The 19,073-nt window shown below is 36.6% G+C and overlaps 1 protein-coding gene across 1 annotated transcript in view; it reads right to left on the minus strand.

The window, feature by feature from the left end:
• Window positions 1–19,073, minus strand: part of PRKG2 (protein kinase cGMP-dependent 2) — a 96,101-nt gene that overhangs the window by 58,201 nt on the left and 18,827 nt on the right. Inside the window, exons 3-5 of the mRNA XM_030878098.2 lie at window positions 6,454–6,620; window positions 2,489–2,602; window positions 959–1,064 (exon numbers count right to left, since the gene is read on the minus strand). Of these exons, the coding sequence (XP_030733958.1) occupies window positions 959–1,064; window positions 2,489–2,602; window positions 6,454–6,620 (387 nt within the window). The remainder of the gene's footprint in view (window positions 1–958; window positions 1,065–2,488; window positions 2,603–6,453; window positions 6,621–19,073) is intronic.

The following is a 19,073-nucleotide window of genomic DNA, read 5'->3' on the forward strand; positions in this document are numbered from 1 at the left end:
AAAATCTCAATGCCTGCAATGTTCTACTGATTAACAATGCCTTCATTCAATATTCACTGAGTCCTCACTACATGATAGGCACAGCACAGCCCTAAAATCATTGACCTTGCAGGCTAGTTATGCAAGATAAAGTCACTATACTTAAAAAGAACTTGGAATTTATTTTTGGAAACCACAGGATATTTTATTGTTATTACCACTTATCAAAGGTTACATTTCATTACAGTATGTATTGCAGTTTCAGAGACTGTCAAATCTCCCACAAAAGACACAGAAATAGTTTAAATAAGGAACTTATACTTTCCAAAAAAAAAATGTTTTTAATGTGTAGCTGACCTTTTCAGTTACATAGGTACTTGTTTCTCTGTAATTTGATGCGTCCAAGTTGTTGGGGGTTCAGAACAGTTGACAAAATGTGTATGTTCCAAGGATCCATGTCGTGATAGCAAGCATAATAACATTTTTGGCAAGTTAATTTGCTGCAAATAATAGTAATTTGGAAGATGGCGTGGCTATGCCAATGAGAAAAAATGTCTCAGGTAAAGCAAGTAAGGATAGTAAAATCATTTATTTTAATATTATTCTAAGCAAAGCATTATTTTTTGTTATCTACTTCCAAATTATAGGACATCTTTCAAAGTCAACTGAGCAACCCAAGTGAATATTTTAGGATTTTATGCACATTATTCTATACTATGTGCAATGACTCCATCAACACAAGGGCAAAATTAGCAAGAGAAATAAATCAGTGAACAAGGCTAATGGGAATGAAACATAATTCTTCATATATATAGTGTCATTTACTGCCAGAGAATTCTTTTGTTCCTTTGGCTTAATCATATGGAAAATGTTTAAATAAGAAAGATTGTAGTAAAATAATTACTCTGATAAAACCAACATATCCACAATATGGCTATACCACCTTCTGCTCTTTCTGCCACCAACGTGTTATTCTTACCTTCTGAGGAAGTTTCTGTACTCTTCATCTCTGGCTTGAGCTGTCCTTCTCATTATATTCTGGAATACCTCTCGATCTAGTGCCCATGTTTTAACATTGGTAATAGCTTTAGAAAAATCAAGAAAATAATAAAATATTGTTTAGCTCTTAGATTAAGAAAACATTCCAACATGTTAATCAATAAATTTTTCATGTACTCTCATAAAATGATATTTCTTGGACAATGCATTATTTAAGCATGCAAATGGAAGGAAGTAGTGATGTAAAGAGTAGGTAATTTTATAAAATCATTTTTGGCTTTGAAATAAATGATGATTTGAAAGTGAGCAGCAAAAGATTTCCATTCTAATTATGTTTTGCTTAGGATGATATTAAAATTAGTTTGCAATCCCTAATTACACACTACATCATCAGGAGGTATTTTAGATTTGTGCTGTGATACAAAAGAAAGCCAGCCAGCCTGTAGCTAATCCAGAGAGTGAAGAATTCACAAGCAGAGAACTGAGAGTTAAAGATCTCTGCGTGTGAGTCTGTTTTTATGTCTTTTTATGTTGTTTAGACACTGTTGCTAACGGGAGCCAATATATTTTAAGAATCTCTATGGTTACTTTTACATAAAATATATAAAATCATTTTCAAAGAAATTATGCAAGACAGTTTTTGGGACAACGTTTTCATAGGAAAGACATTAAAATCAAGAATAAAACCTAAAAAGGAAGAAGAACAGAAGTAGCAGCTCTAAAAAATCTGTATGAAATTATGGTAGTAAGATATTTTTTAAAGGAGTGATGAGAGCCTACAGAAGAGATCAAAATCAAAATCTCTGGTTTACTAAACTTTAGAGTGAATTAGAATTATTTTGACATTCTTGTTAAAAATAGAGATCCCTGGGCCCCACTGTCAGAGATTATTTGGAGTGGAGCCTCAGAATCTGCATTTTTATCAAATACTGCAACAATGCTGACACACATAACCTCATCCCAAACTCTGAGAAACACCACATCTAAGTAATTCAGAAGAAAACCTGATATTACCATGAATAAAGTCGATAAAAACAAGAACCCTAAGGAGAAGCAACTGAACTAATCCCAAAAGTCACTCATGAAAACTCTCATTAATTAATTCATATCCTTTTTGATATTTATACACATTTATTGGTTTAATTAAATTTTCTGGTTTGTAATATGGTCAGAACCTTATGGAGAATAGAAAGCAAACATGCTGGATGAGCCAAAGGCAAATGTCTACATAATACAAAATTGAAGTGGCAATGATAGCAAATACTGGAATCAATTCTGTTTAAATCCATACTCATATTTTATATACAGGTATCTGACGGAAAGATCTTTTTAAGCTTGAATCATTTAGACAAGGGCTTCAATATAAATCCTTTTATAAGCATAGCCTTTCTATTAATAAGAGCATATGGGGCACAACGGGAGACAAAAAGACTCAGGATGCAACAGTGTCTTAGGTTATCTTTAACGTTGTGTAACAATTTAAAAAATACAGCATTTCATCTCCTGTTACCTTTCACAGAGGCAGTTCTTGTACAGTTGTATAAAATGGCTAGTTCCCCAAATGTTGTCCATATAGGAATGCATGATAGCCATTTCTCCCCTTGGAACACCTCTAGTTGACCCTCTATCAAGTAGAATGTAAGAAAACACAAGTAATCAAAATCCACCTGGATTCCATAAGTTAAAAAAAAACAATCAGAAGGTATACAAAGCATACAGGTAAGATATATTATGATTCTCATTATAATAAAGTGGTTAAGAATGCAGACTGAAGCCCACTCTCTATTAGCTGATTAGCCTGAAGACTTACCCACTCTGCCTGGGTTCCTCATCAATAATGGGGATAATATTAATAATATTTACTTCATACAGTTGTGAGAAGTAAATAAGTTACTACAGGTAAGATCACAGATCATGGCTAGCACATAGTAGATGCCATGTAAGTGTTAGCTATTGGGAATTCCCTAGCAGTCCAGTGATTAAGATTCTGCGCTTCCACTGCAGGCAGGCACAGGTTCTATCCCTGGTCGGGGAACTAACATCCCGCATGCTGTGCAGTGCAGCCAAAAAAAACCCACAAAAAACAAAAACAAACAAACGAAATCCCATATTATTATTATTGTGATTGTTACAAAGCTCTTTCCTGAAGCAGTGGATGGCAAGTGGTTCATTTAAAATTCATTCTACCCCATGAAAAATGTAGCACATGAAACTACTTCTCTTGCACAAGGAACACAACAATCACTGTACGTCTTGAAAACACAGCACAGGTGTTCACACTGGCGGAAGGACTAACTTGTCATAACTGAGAAGTATGCTGGCCCTGGAGTCAGGCCGCCTGGCTCTGACTAGTCTTTGGCCATGTGACCTTGGGTACGTTACTTCACCGTGCCTTGCTTGCTGCCTAACCCCTCATTCATTGAAATGCATTAATAAATGAAATCACTAAGAAGAGAATTAAAAGACAAGCCACAGGGCTTCCCTGGTGGCGCAGTGGTTGAGAGTCCGCCTGCCGATGCATGGGACACGGGTTCGTGCCCCGGTATGGGAAGATCCCACATGCCGCGGAGCGGCTGCGCCGGTGAGCCATGGCCGCTGAGCCTGCGCGTCCGGAGCCTGTGCTCCGCAATGGGAGAGGCCACAACAGTGAGAGTCCCACGTACCGCAAAAAACAAAAACAAAAAAACTGTAGCTTGCTGGTGAGTGATGCTGATAACAGGAGAGGCTGTGGATGTGGGGAGGCAGGGGTATATGGGAAATCTCTGTTCCACCCTATCAATTTTGCTGTAAACCTAAAACTGCTCTAAAAATTAAATTCATAAAAAAGAAAAAGAAGAGTGCTTGACACCAATCTTTGGCTAAGCAGAGTTTGGGGGAAGGGAGAGGCAACTTCCTCACCATGCTTCTGCCCTGGCAATTCTCTTCTCTTTTCCCTTCAAACAAATGCAAATAAAACCTTAGCTAATCAAAAGCTTTGCAAAAAAGATCTATATTTTTAGAGGAAGAAAATGGTGGGGTTATTTCTCTTTCCCTTGAAGAACTGGTCTTTCCTTCTCCTAATTCACCACTAAGTAGCTCTGGGTCATCTCCGTCCAACCACTCATTCAGTGCATCTGATATGAATACCTATGCTGTGCCAGGAACTATCCCAGGTGAAAGAAAGACAGGGTAGACAAAACAGAAAAAATATTTATCCTGTTAGAACTTATATTCTAGTAAGAAATAAATTCTGTTTTGGCTCCGAATCTTATATATTAGTTATGCAATTTAATAATTTCTCATTATAACTAAATTCTATTCCATCAAAACTACTTAGCTTCACTGTTGAGTTAGTATCATGGAACTTTATGCATTTCAAGTTTTTTTCTAATTCGTTATGGCACATGGGACTTGAGCAACACTGAACAATTATATGGAATACCAAAACTTTAAGCTAAATATGCTTTTACTATTTGCTATTCTTGCTCTATTTTATAAAGGGGAGATTTTGAATTAACAAACTAATTTGCTCGATCAATTAAATCACACAATTCAATTCTTAGATAACATCATAATTAATTCAAATAAGAAAGCATCCAATTTTCATTTCCATGTGTGCTATAGCCCTGACTTCCATAACTATATTGATACTGACTTCTGTTCAAACCCTTCTCTCCCCAAGCCTTTCATCAGAGTTGCTGGCAAAGAACAAGATGAGCTGACATGAGTTTCTCATCTTTCCTTGCAGGTTTCCTAAATATTGGTTGACTTAATGCCCTATCTTCTCTTGCCAGAATGTTCTAGTGTTGCTAAAGTAGAAGTGAAAGAGCCAAGAGAAAAGTTGAAAGAGGGGGAAATTGCTCTGGGTCACCTGTCCCTAAAACTTGAAGGCTGGCTAAATTAAGACTGTAATTCACTTCTTGGGGAGAATAATTACTTGAGGATGACTATAGTTTTAAGGACGTTTACAAAGACGTATGTGGCAAATAATACACTAGTAATTATGCAACTGGCATGTTTAAAGGATCAAAATAGAGAAAACAATCTTTTATACGCTGTCAATAGATGTGTATTAATTTGTTTGGATAGGCAACTTCTGCTCCACACCTAAGGCCTCAAGGAAACAAAGTTAAGCATTGCTTAACTTTGTTTCTTAGTTTCTGTGATTCTTTTTACCCCTCCTTGCTATACAAGGATTTGTCTAAAGTTGCAGGTCACTTACCAGAATGTAACCTCCCATGGGAATCATGTCTTATTCACCTGTGTCTCTCTCAGAACTCAGCACTGGGCTTTGACCATAGTTGGCCATCAATAAAAAATTATAAAGTTTATGGGCTTCCCTGGTGGCACAGTGGTTGAGAGTGCGCCTGCCGATGTAGGGGACGCGGGTGCGTGCCCTGGTCTGGGAGGATCCCACATGCCGCGGAGCGGCTAGGCCCGTGAGCCATGGCCGCTGAGCCTATGCATCCGGAGCCTGTGCTCCGCAACGGGAGAGGCCACAACAGTGAGAGGCCCGTGTACCGCAAAAAAAAAAAAAAAAAAAAATTATAAAGTTTATAAAGCATTGCTTAGATCGTCAGGACCTATAGTGCAAAGTAAAACGCCACAGCACATCCCAGGTTACCACTACCTCTGAACAAGCCAGTTAACTTTTTTCCCTAAAACTCAAAAATTGGGGTCAATTCAGAATTTGACAGGGCATTCAATAACTGTAAGCCTTGTTCAGATGATTTCTTGCTTCTATATCTAAAAAAAAGTTGTTGAATTCCAGTATAAGATTTATGTGTTTGATAAGCATTTGAGAAATAAATCCTTTTCCTATCTAACCATTATAATCTACCCAGCATGGAAGCATGTTCAAGGGATCATGTATGGAGGAAGCCATTTAAATGGTTCTAAAAACACCAGCTTTAACCTTAAGGCATTCCATTTGACTTATCTGTTGGTTAAATGTACCTAAATTGTCTTTTGAAATCATTGGTATATAACGAAAATATTTTACAAAGTCACAAAAATAATTGTTTTCTTTTCCATGGTACAACAATGGAAAAAGGTCAACACAAGCAGCAGTTTTGAATACTCTGAAACACCTTCTTGTATTTGTTGAGTGAGTGGCACTGTGATTAAAAGTATGGACTCTCTAATCAGATTGTTTAAATTTGCATTCTACCTCCACCACTAATGAGCTGTGTGGCCTCTCTGTGACACAGTCCACATAGTAACATGAAGATAGTAGCACTTGCCTAACAGAGTCGGTGAGTTGAAATGAGATCTTTCTATTAAGTTCTCAGTAGGATGCTGGACATAGAGAAAGCATTCTGTAAATATTAAGTATTAGCAACATGATCAACAAGGTTACTATTCTATGAGCTCAATCTGTTATGTTTTCTACAAATAGAGCAACCAATTTTGCATTTTTATAAATGTTTGCAAAAAATCATTAAACTATAGGCAAATATTTATTATATGTTGACTGGAAAAATCTGTGAAGCCCACCTGCCAGTACAAAGATATGGTTTCCTGGTTCTCCTTGCTTAATAATGTAACTCCCTTGCTGGTAGTTTCTCCCATACATGCATTCCACCATGTCTTTGATCTGCTGAGGATCCAGTCTCTTCAGAAATTGATTTTTATTAAGGGCATCTGTAATGAGCTTCTTCTCACTGGTATAATGGAAAGAAGATGTTGGTTACAATTAGTGAAAACCGTGATTTGCTGTTTAGAGTCACTTCATTTTTATTCTTGATATTACTACCTATGTATTTACAACTTTCCCAGCAAGGAAAAAATTTTTTTCTAGCCCCACCAACACCTGACCCTTAGAACTACCATACTTTACTTGGAAATCCTTTGAAAACAGTTTTGAATATTTTTTTCTGGTAAAATTATTATTAAATCAATTTTATCATCACTCTTAATTGTCATCATCACAAAGGTAGCAACCTTCAAGGTCCCTAGATGCAATACTAATGGACATATGATTTTTAGATGGGAAGCAGGTCTGGTTGGTAGGTAGAAGGTGTACCTAAGGGACTATAACACAGTATTCATTCACTGATGTATACACGCGTGCCTAATTCCTACAGTGCTAGTCCTTTTATATCTTATTTAATCCTCACTACTATCCTGTGAGATGACTATTCCGACTTTATAGATAAGTAGACTAAAAGCTAAGAAGCAACTTATCCTCCCCTAGGATTTAAATCTAAGTCTGAGTCTGAAGTCTGTGCTGCTTCCATTCCATCTGTTGCTCCTTCTGAGGTGGAGAAGTCAGCTCCCTTGGGACTCATAAGGTTTGATCAGACATAGCGGGTGATGGTGATAGTTCAGGTTTGCCTATGTTTTGACTCTTAGTACGTCTAGACTAGACAGAACTTACATTTCCAACCTCCCAGCCTATTCACTCCCCAAATCAGAAGCCCACTTGTTGGTAATCCTAGAACACTCCAGTTTCTTTTGGAAAAGAAGTAGCTCAAAATAATTGCCTAATCTGCATCACCTTAAATTTCTAATGTTCTAATTAGCATAATTTATATGTAGATATCATAGAATTACGAGCTGGAAGAAAAGTTGCCTAAGTCAGAATCTTTGCACAATATATTTGCTTTCACTCAAATTCAGTGTGATTCTTTTAAAATATGGGTATTTTCCTGAATTTTTCATTCAAACTCTCTCCCATACATAGCTTTGCTGTTTAAAAACTTGTGATCTTTTCTACACAGAAAGTGTTCAAGGGAATTCCCTGGTGGTCCAGTGGTTAGGACTCAGGACTCAGCGCTTTCACTGTTGGGGTCTGGGTTCGACCTCTGGTTGGGGAACTAAGATCCCACAAGCCAGGTGGCATGGCTAAATTAAAAAAAAAAAAAAGAAAGTTCTCAAACACAAGGTAAAAAGTTCATGGAATTAGATACTTTATGATCCTATCTATCAAATCATTAGGCTTCATGAAGGAAACAGAACAAAGTCTTGTACAGAAATTCCTTCTTCCCTACTCCATCAACCTCAGAGCCATCTGAACTCTCTGGGTTCCTTGAGAACTTCCTTCCTCCTTCATCTAATCTATCACTATGTCTTGTCAATTCTCTTTGCAAAATATCACTGTTATCCATTTTAGTTTCCATTTTCAAGGGTCACCAAGTCCAAGAAAAAATCTTAGGTCTGGATAATTTTAACAGCTTCCTTTTTGGTTTTTCAGCTTCTAGCCTCTTCCCCCTGCAGTCCATCCTATACCACACTATCAGATTCACATTGGTAAATTCATCTTGACTTCACCCTGATCTCATTCTTCCTTCATCCACTAAAACCAACAATTCATTCAATTAAGATATACCGAGAAAATACTTTTGCAAGATATTCTTCTCAAGGGTAGAACTGTGAACAATATCATAAAAGTTCCAGATTTCATGAGTCTTTCATGCTAGTGTAACATTCCAGCAAGAGTTTCCTCAATGCCCACATATCCCAATTTCCCAAAATATGTTCCAAGAATCACTGTTCTTTTATAATCAAAAGTTTGCTGAGTTTAAACAATTTTGGAAATTCAGCGTGCACAGTTTAAAGGTTCAAAGAAATCTTGCAGTAAACAAATCTGTTTAAACCAATGTTTCTCAAACCTCAGTGTCTTCTTTATTTATTTCTTTTTTTTTGGCTTAACTTCTGTTAACATTCCATGGAAGTATTATGAAAACCCTTTTGCCATGGAAGACAATCAACTTCCCACAATCTGGATTCCCCATTTCCCACCATATGCCTCCACTCTATCCATCTAGCACTTACTCCCTAACACAAATCCTTTGTTACAGATAGACTGGTCTCCTCATTGTCTCCTATGCTTGCCAGCTTTCCCTTCAGGCTTGGCACATGTTTTCTCCTTGAATTTAGCTTCCTTTCCCCTCAACCTACCCAAACATTAGACATCTACCAAGAAACCCCTTATGACCTACTCAACTCTACCTGGATACTGTAGCTCACACAATCCTTCTGTTCTACCCTAAACTCCTAGAGTACTCGTTTTCATGTCCATCCAACTCATCAAATTTATCAAGCAAATACTTAAGACATAAAAATTAGTAAAGCATGGCCCATAGCCTCAAAGAGTTCCCAGATCCTCTTAATTTAGTTTAGTCCATAAACACATTGTAATATTCTATTAGAAAAGAGTGCTTAGTACTTCCCTGGTGGCATGGTAGTTAAGAATCCACCTGCCAGTGCAGGAGACACGGGTTCGAGCCCTGGTCTGGGAAGATCCCACATGCCGTGGAACAACTAAGCCCATGAACCACAACTACTGAGCCTGCACTCTAGAGCCCGTGAGCCACAACTACTGAGCCCATGAGCCACAACTACTGAGCCCACGTGCCACAACTACTGAAGCCCGCATGCCTAGAGTCTCTCTGCAACGAGAGAAGCCACCACAATGAGAAGCCTGCACACCACAACAACACTCGCCACAACTAGAGAAAAGCCCGTGTGCAGCAATGAAGACCCAACTCAGCCAAATAAATAAATAAATAAATATATTTAAAAAAAAAAGAAAGAAAAGAGTTCTCTCTATGAGGTTTTCTCCAAACTAAATCATAAATACTTAGAGGAGTGGGTCTTGTCTGGAATTTTCTGTTTACAAAGCCGCATACAGCAGTGATTAAGAGTATGAAGTTTGTAACTTCTCCTATAACTATGATATAGGCCAGCTATTATAAGCACAACTCTCCCTGCTCACACAAAACAAGTATAAAAGTTGATTAAAATATATATTTACAAATCTGTTTGACGGCATTGGAGAACTATCAACTTAGCAACAGCTTGATGAATGATGATCAACAAGAGAACATGAATTTGACATTCACCTCTGCTTTTTCCTTCAAGGCATTTATTGATATGTAGGCAGCATGAAGCAGAGTTTTGGCAGTCTCAAAGGATTGGGAAGACACAGGTCAGTGTTCAAGACACACCATGAAAGAGGATCCTGGTAAACACTCAGAATTTCAGATGGGACATCTAAAGGGCTGTAAACTAGAAGTAAAGACTAACAAAAAAACAGGCAAAAAGAGTCCCAAACCAACTTTGAAACTATTCCTATTTTGGCTAAAATTATTTGCCCCTGCTTAACTGCCTGTGAGAAGCAAAGGTGAATATTTTCTGTAGGATGTTCACAAAATCTAGGACTCAAATTTTCTCTATAATTTTTCCATAAGGAGTATCTGGCATGATATCAAAAACTAACAGGCATACCAGGAGAAAAGATCAAATGACTGAAGACCAAGAGGAAAAAAAACAATAGAAACAGACCCACAGTAGATTAAAAAAATTGTATGTATCAAGCACAAACTTTAGTACAACTATAATAGGTTTAAGAAAATCAAGGATAAAATAGAAAATGTCAACAGAGAACATGAACCTTTTTAAAAATCAAGTAGATATTCTAGAATTGAAACATACAATATCTGAAGCTTGGACCTCAATAGATGGGTTTAAAATCTGATAAGACACAGCTGAAAATGATTACAAACTGAATATGGGCAGGTAGAATATATCCAGATGGAAGACTGGAGAAGATCTAGGACAGAAAATAGAACAATAAAAACAAAAACAAAACAAAACACAGGAGACACATATGGCATGATAGAGAAGTTGAGCATATATGTAATCTGGACCACCAAAGAAAGGGAAAGAATTGGCCTGAAACAATACATGAAGGTAACATATTCAAGAATTTTCTTAAATCAATGAAAATGTATCAAGCCATAGACAATAAATTCCAAACAAAATATATACATTAAAAATTATTTAGTCCCATCATAGTCAAATTATTGAAATACAAAAAGAAAAATCTATGAAGCAGCTGGAGAAAACAGACATATTACCTTCAAACAACCAACAACAGGACTGACTTACTCTTCAACAGAAATAATGGAAACCAGAAGACAGTGGAATACCTTCAAAGTGCTTCAGAGTGCCTATTCCAATATCTTTACCCAGTGAAAACAGCCTTCAAAAATGAGAGCAAAATGAATATATTTTCAAAATGTTATTCCGTTGGTAACAGACTTAACAGAGAAGGAAAATGATCCTGGATGGAAACTAGTAGATGTTAGAAGAAAGAAAGAATGGGAAAAGTAAATATCTGGGTGACTAAAGGAAGCTCATCTTTATAAAAGAGTAATAATAATACCTTGTACAGTTTGAAATATGTGATAAACAAAATGTATGAAAACAAACAGCCAAAACTGCATGGTCAGTAAATGGAGTTAGTTAACGTAATTTAAAAGCACTAATCTATATTGGAAATTGAACAAGTTAAGGATGCATGTTACAATTTAGGGTAACCCCTACAAGATTAGACATAGAATGTTTAACTAGAAGAGAAAATGGAATAATAGTATGTATTTAATTAATTCAAGAAAATGGAAAGAAAATAGAGAAAAAGAAACCAAAGAAATGAAACAAATAAGAAACAAATAGTAAGATGTTCATGTTAAACCCAAATATTTTGTATTTACATTAAATATAAATGTAATAAATACCCCAATTAAAAGACCAGATTGTCAGACTGATAAAATAAATAAATAAAAAAGAAAATACCAAGTATATGTTGCTTATAAGAGGTATGCCTTAAAGATAATGATATAGAAAAATTCAAAGTAAAAAGGCAGAAAAAGATATACTATGTAAATACCAATTACAGGCATACCTCAGAGATATTTTGGGTTCAGTTCCAGATCCCAACAATAGAGCAAATATTATAATAAAGTGAGTCACACAAATTTTTTGGTTTCTCAGATGCATATAAAAGTTATGTTTACACTATACTGTAGACTATTAAGTGTGAAATAGCATTATGTCTAAAAAGCAATGTACACTCCTTAATTAAAAAATACTTTTTTGCTAAAAAATGCTAACCATCGTCTGAGCCTTCAGCAAGTCATAGTAGTAACATCAAAGATCACTGATCACAGATCACCATAACAAATACAGTAAAAATGGAAAATGTTTAAAATATTGTGAGAATTACAAAAACATGACACAAAGACATGAAGTGAGCAAATGCTGTCAGAAAAATGGGGTGCCTATAGATATTCTGGACATAGGGTTGCCACAAACCTTCAATTTGTAAAAAATGCAATATCTTAAAGTGCAGTAGGGCTTCCCTGGTGGCGCAGCGGTTGAGAGTCTGCCTGCTGATGCAGGGGACACGGGTTCGTGCCCCAATCCGGGAAGATTCCACATGCCGCGGAGCAGCTGGGCCCGTGAGCCATGGCCGCTGAGCCTACGCGTCCAGAGCCTGTGCTCCGCAAGGGGAGAGGCCACAACAGTGAGAGGCCCGCGTACCACAAAAAAAAAAAAAAAGTGCAGTAAAGTGAAGCACAACAAAACAAGGTATGCCTGTATAAAGAAAATTTTCCTTGATACAGGAAAGTAGGCTTTAAAGAAAGACATTATTTCTAGAAATGAAGAGGAATATTTTATATTGATATGTTCAGGAAAATACATATATTCTAAATGTGTATCCATCTAGTTAGATACCATCAACTTGACAAAAAAACAACTGACAAAATTAAAAGAAGAAATAGACAAATCCACAATCACTTTGAGAGATTTAAAATATCTCTCTAAGAAATAATAGAATAAGCAGACAAAAATTAGTTAGAAGATAGAAGATCTAAACTCTTGATTATCAAACTTTACTTAATCTCTTGACCTAATAGCTATTTTAAAGGTTGTAGTCAACCAATTTGGAATACACATTCTTTTCAAGTACACGTGGAACCTTCACGAAAACTGACCTTATGGGGACTGTAAATCAAACCTAACAAATTTCACAGGATTGCATAATACAGAGTATATTCTTTGCAAACAATAGAAGCTAAAAATTTAAGCTAGAAATCAATAACAAAATCAGTAACAAAAATAATCAGAAAATCCTCAAATGTTTGAGAACTGAGTAATATATTTCTGAACAGCTCATTGATCAAAGGAAGATTAAATCACAGGGAAGTCAGATAATATTTTGAAATAAATGATAAAAATGTGATTATCAAAACTTGTAGGATGCAGTTAAATCAATACTAAGAGGAAAACTTACAGTATTAAATAGATACATCACAAAAGAAAACAGATTAAAAATGAATGACTAAGTGTCTATCTCAAAGAGCTAGAAAAAGAAAAGCAATTGAGCTCAAAAAAGGGAAAAGGAAATAACAAAATAGAAACAGATAACACAGAAAGAAAAAAGTGCAATGAAGAAGATCAAAAGAGTCCTAAATAGGTTATTTGAAGAGTCAAATAGAACCAAAAAATTCATGGCAAATGGGGGGTTGGGGAGAAAGGATAATTAACAGTGTTGGAAATGAGAAAAGGGACATCACTATAGATATTACAGATAGGAAAAATTAGTGGACAGTATGAACAACTATTTTAAAAATTTAGATTAAATGAAAATTTCCTAGAAAAATATGCATATCAAATCTTATATAAGAAAAAAATAGAAAATTGGATTAGCAATAAAGAAATAAAAACTATCCCACAAAGAAAATTCTAGACCAAGGTGACATTACCATTAAGTTTTCCAGACATTTAAGGATAAAAATTATTATTATTTTTTTTTTCTTTTCTCCTTGAGGTACGTGGGCCTCTCACTGCTGTGGCCTCTCCCGTTGCAGAGCACAGGCTCCGGAGGCGCAGGCTCAGCGGCCATGGCTCACGGGCCCAGCCGCTCTGCGGCATGTGGGATCCTCCCCGACCGGGGCATGAACCCATGTCCCCTGCATCGGCAGGCAAACTCTCAACCACTGCGCCACCAGGGAAGCCCAAGGATAAAAATTATTAATCTTACATAATCTTTTCCAGAAAATAGAAAAAAGAAATTTTTCCCAACTTATTTTAGAGTGTCAGAATAGCCTAATAACAAAAACCCATATTACAACAAAGACAAATTAAAGGTTAATATTCCTAATGAAGATAGGTACAAAAGTCAAAAACAAACAAGTCTAGACCAGATTGAAAATTAATGTAATTAACCACATGAAAAGAATAAGGGAGAAAAATACATAGCAAAATCTTATTGTATGAGGAAAAAGTATTTGATAAAATTAAACACCTGTATATGAGTTTTAAATTTTAAAAAAAACACTTAGTAAATTAGAAATAGAAGGGAATTTCCTTAATCTGATAAAAAAATCTATAAAACAAAACAAAAACAGAAAGTATCATATCACATGTGAAATATTGAAAGCTTTCCTCCACATATCAGAAATGGGACACTTCAATTCTACCCTGAATAAAAAGTCTGAGCAAACTTAATAAATTGAGAAAAAAAGAAACAAAAGGGAAAAAATATATGAAAGATATAAACACAGTAAAAGAAGAAGTAAAATTGTCATTCTTTCCAAAAGACATGGTTATGTAAATTGAAAACTCAAAAGAATGGACAGGGTAAAACCATCAAAATTAATAGGTGATTTCAATAATCTCACTGGATTCAAGGTCAGTAAACAAACTCAATCATATTTCTATATCTCAGTATCAAAGTGAAAATGCTAATTTTTAAATGATATCATTTTAAAAAGATCAACTATATAAGATTATATATAACAAAAATGTGTAAAACCTCTACAAACAATATTACAAAATATTAAGAGAAATGAAAGAATAGCTAAATAAATGGAGGCATATAGCAGAGTCATGAATGAGAAGACAATTTTTTAATGATGTCAATTCTATTCAAATTGATCAGGTTCAATGAAATCTCAATCGACATTCTAAAAAATTTTTTATGAAAATTGACAAGCTAATTCTAAAATTCTTACAATCATAAGAAGGCCCAAGAATAGCCATCACAACATTGAAGAACAATAACAAAACTAGAAGACTTAAGGTAATGGATAGCAAGAATTATTATTGGGAATTCCCCAGCGGTCCAGTGGTTAGGACTCTGCGCTTTCACTGCCGAGAGCCTGGGTTCAATCCCTGGTTGGGGAACTAAGATCCCACAAGCTGCACAGCGTGGCCAAAAAAAAAAATATTATTAATCAAAATAATTGAGAGACTATACTCTTGGCACAAGGAGGCACAAAAAAGACCTTTGGACCTGAATAGAAAGAACTAAAACCCACTTAAACATATATAGATACTTGATTTATGACAACGGTTGTACTACAGAGATACAGAGGGAAAGCAGACATCAATGGAAAACACATAAATTAAAAAGTGTTCACCCTGTTAATTATCAAGGAAAAGAAAGTCAAAACCACAATGAGATACCACAACATAAACATACCCACCAGAATGGCTAAAATGAAAAAGACTGACAGTGCTAAATGCTGGTGAGGATGGAGAGTAGCAATACTCATACACTGTTGGTGGGGGGTATATATTTGTCCAGCCATTTTGGAAAACTATTTGGCAATCTATATTAAATGTGAACTTAGGGACTTCCCTGGTGGCACAGTGGTTGGGAATCCGCCTGCCAATGCAGGGGACATGGGTTCAATCCCTGGTCTGGGAAGATCCCACATGCCGTGGAGCAACTAAGCCCATGTGCCCCAACTATTGAGCCTGTGCTCTAGAGCCCACGAGCCACAACTACTGAGGTCACGTGCCGCAACTACTGAGGCCCACATGCATAGAGGCCGTGCTCCACAACAAGAGAAGCCACTGCAATGAGAAGCCCGCTCACTGCAACAAAGAGTAGCCCCCACTCGCCTCAACTAGAGAAAGCCCATGCACAGCAACGAAGACCCCATGGACCCAAAAATAAATAAGTAAAAAACAAATAAATTTATAAAACAAAAATGTGAACTTAGATAAAATGTACCACCCAGCAATTCCATTCCTAGTTATATACCTATCATAAATCATATATAAATCAAAAGTGCAAAAATATTCATGGCAGCATTATTCAAAATTGCTAAACACCAGAATCAACCAAATGTCCATCAACAGTAGAACTGATAAGTTGTAGCATAGTCACAACAAACACTATAGAGCAATGATAATGAATAACCATCGCTACACACAATATCATAAATGACTCTCACTATATAAACTAAAGGAGCCAGAGTCTGTAGAGACCATACTCTATAATTCCACTAACATAAAGTTCAAAAATAGGCATAGTAATCTATGATAATACTAGTGCAGATAGTGGCTACCTTAGAAGTAGATAATGGATAGGGATTGGAAGGGAGCAAAAGGGGCTTCTGATTTCCTGATCTGTTTGGTGGTTACATGGGCGTGTTCACTTTATGATTTGTTCACGTCAATAAAAAATTCATTTAATAAATAAAATGTGTACATAGCTTTGGAGGCAGAAGATCCTAGGTTCAAATCCCAGCTCTGCCACTTCCTAGCTGTGTGATCTTAACCTTTCTGGACCTCAGATTTCTTCTTTGTGAATAGAGCTGAGTAATCATACCTGCATCATAAGGATACTGTGCACATTAACTCAGATAAGGTGCTAATATATGCCTAATAAATGGCAGTGATAGTAGTAGTTGGCAATAGTAGTGGTTATGGTATGCTTTTTGTGGGGAAGGGTATGAAAAGTTCTAGAAACCACAAAGAAAGAAAGAGGCACTGCCAAGACTCTCTGCTTAGTTCAAAGTTCCTCCAATAGGGTTGGATCTCGAATGTATGTACATCAGTGGCAGTGTGCCATAATCCTTTTACACCCCCTACTTACATAATCAATATTCTTTGAAGCAATAAATTCCTGTCCTCTAAGTTGCTTCAGGAAGTTTAATTTGTCAAAGTCCACTGACAGTTCTTGTTAAGCTGGGCCCTCAATCTTCCTTCTCTGGAACTGTTTACTAGAAGCCTGTGTTCTCACTGTTTTTGTCAGGTCAGACAAAGCATGTGTCTTGCAAACTTCTTTGCACAAGGTTCAGTGCCAAGCAGGGACCAGGGGCTTCCACCTACTTTCTTATCTGTCAAGAATTTCTTGTGAGCACAAAGGCCGAGGCAACTTTACTTGCGTGGCATATCATAACTTAATTATATATACAAATAGGAAGTATATTAGAAGGCATATTTGTCGAGGGCCCAAAATCTAAAGCTGGAATGATTCCTAATTCTGCCACTTACGAACGGTGGAACTCTGGGCAAGTCACTTAATCTCAAGTTTTCTCAGCTGTAAAATGACAATAAACACAGTCCACAGGTCATAGGATTTCTATGAGAATTAAGTTAGTTAACAATACTGAGCACTAAGAACATGGCCTGGCACATAAAATATATTACAGAAGGAATAGCTGTACTATTATATGTCAGCAAATTACCAGCAACTTTAAAATCTTCGAGTTAAAATAGCTCTAAAAACTCTATACTTGCGAACCGCCACTATTTATTAAGGGAGACTCCTTCACAATGTGAGTAAAACTCCTGACAATCCAGGTCCCCCGCCTGGCCAGCCTCCCTGTGCTCGGGGTACCCCAGGCCCACTGAACTGCTTGCAGGTCCCCAGATGTGTCAGGCCGCTTGGTCTCCCAGCCATCCATATCTCCTCAAAACCCAGCTCAACGTGCGCTCATCTATGGAGGTGTCCCTGATCCCACCAAGCACAGGATGCTCCCTCCGTCCTTTGTACACCCATCTCTTAGAATATCAATCACACAAGACTGCAATACATTTTAATTTCCCCAAAGAGACCGAGATCTTCAAGGGTGACAACACTTTCTTCATCCTCTTACCTAAAATCAGAATTGCACCTGGCACAAAATAGGGACTCAACAAAATTAATACTAAAGGACATTCAAGTTCTTTCTCCTAGTTTAAAAATCCTGGGTACAGAGACGAGAGTGGAGGTGGGAAATGTCCATCATCCACTAAACAGGCACAGAAAATAAGCAAGATAAACATCTATTTACTTTTCCCCCAAATTTTTTGAGTAATAAACCAGCAAGAAAAAAATAGCTAATAAATGCACACGTTTATAATTTGAGAAACCAGCATGAAAAGATGAGGTCATTCCATGAATAATCAGAAAATGAGCATGACTTTGTCCTGTCAACTCTCTTACCCTATTGCCCACATAATTAAGTACAGTTGTAATTGAATCATGTTTACTGTTACTTCATGCTTACAGCAAACATTTCTCTCTCCCTTTCTCAAATGTGTGCAGATGATCCAATTTCCGGGAGCATCAAAGAACAGAGCTTAATAATGAAATGTTGAAAACCAAAACATATAAGGAAGTTAGTCTGACACACTCAGTGATATGCATAATCATCATTGCGCTGCATGGTAATTAGGTAGAAATGGTAAATAGTTCTCTTAGATGCCTGTAATGAGCATTGCTCTTAGAGTGTCAAACTGAATATTTCTAGAGTCAGCTGCAGGGAAGCCTGTTCCTATAAAAAAAAATGGTTCTCAATTGTCACTGCACATTAGAATCATCAAGGGACCTTCTGTAAATCCTGATACTCAGGGCCTTTACCTCAAACCAATTTAATCAGACTCCCTCGAGGTCGTACCAGGACATCAATATTTTTTAATACTTCCCTGGTGATTACAATGTGCACTTAAGCTTAAGAATTACAGCTGTAAACAAGAAAACACAAGGGAGTTTGAAGTTGTTCATTCCCTCTATTTTCCCACAGCACTGGGAACAAGCCTCCATTGAAGGCTCAACAAGCAATCAATTAATTACTATTAAGTAATTAATGGCTGATTAATTAACAATAATCAATTGATGTTCGTTTGTCACAAGACTTTGCTGTATCTTATTCTCCTTTACAAGATAACCAATAAGAGAAAAAAAAAATAAGAAAAGAGAAAATCATCACTCTACCTCCTTCCAGCATCCTATATGGAACTTGAAACAGCCTGGCACTTAGAGGTATGCTGTCAAATCAGCCCCAGGACTTTTTTTTTCAATTGTGGTAAAATGCACAACACAAACTGTACCATCTTAACTACTGTTAAGTGCACAGCTCAGTGGCATTAAGTATATTCCCATTATTTTGCACCTATCGCCACCACCCATCTCCAGAACTTTTCTAATCTTCCCAAACTAAAACTCTGTACCCATTAAACAATAACTCCCCATTCCCTGCTCCTCCCAGCCCCTGGAAACTTCCATTCTACTTGATGTGTCTAGAAATTTGATTGCTCTAGGTACC

The sequence above is a fragment of the Globicephala melas genome, chromosome 5, assembly GCF_963455315.2.
Source record: "Globicephala melas chromosome 5, mGloMel1.2, whole genome shotgun sequence".
Taxonomy (NCBI): domain Eukaryota; kingdom Metazoa; phylum Chordata; class Mammalia; order Artiodactyla; family Delphinidae; genus Globicephala; species Globicephala melas.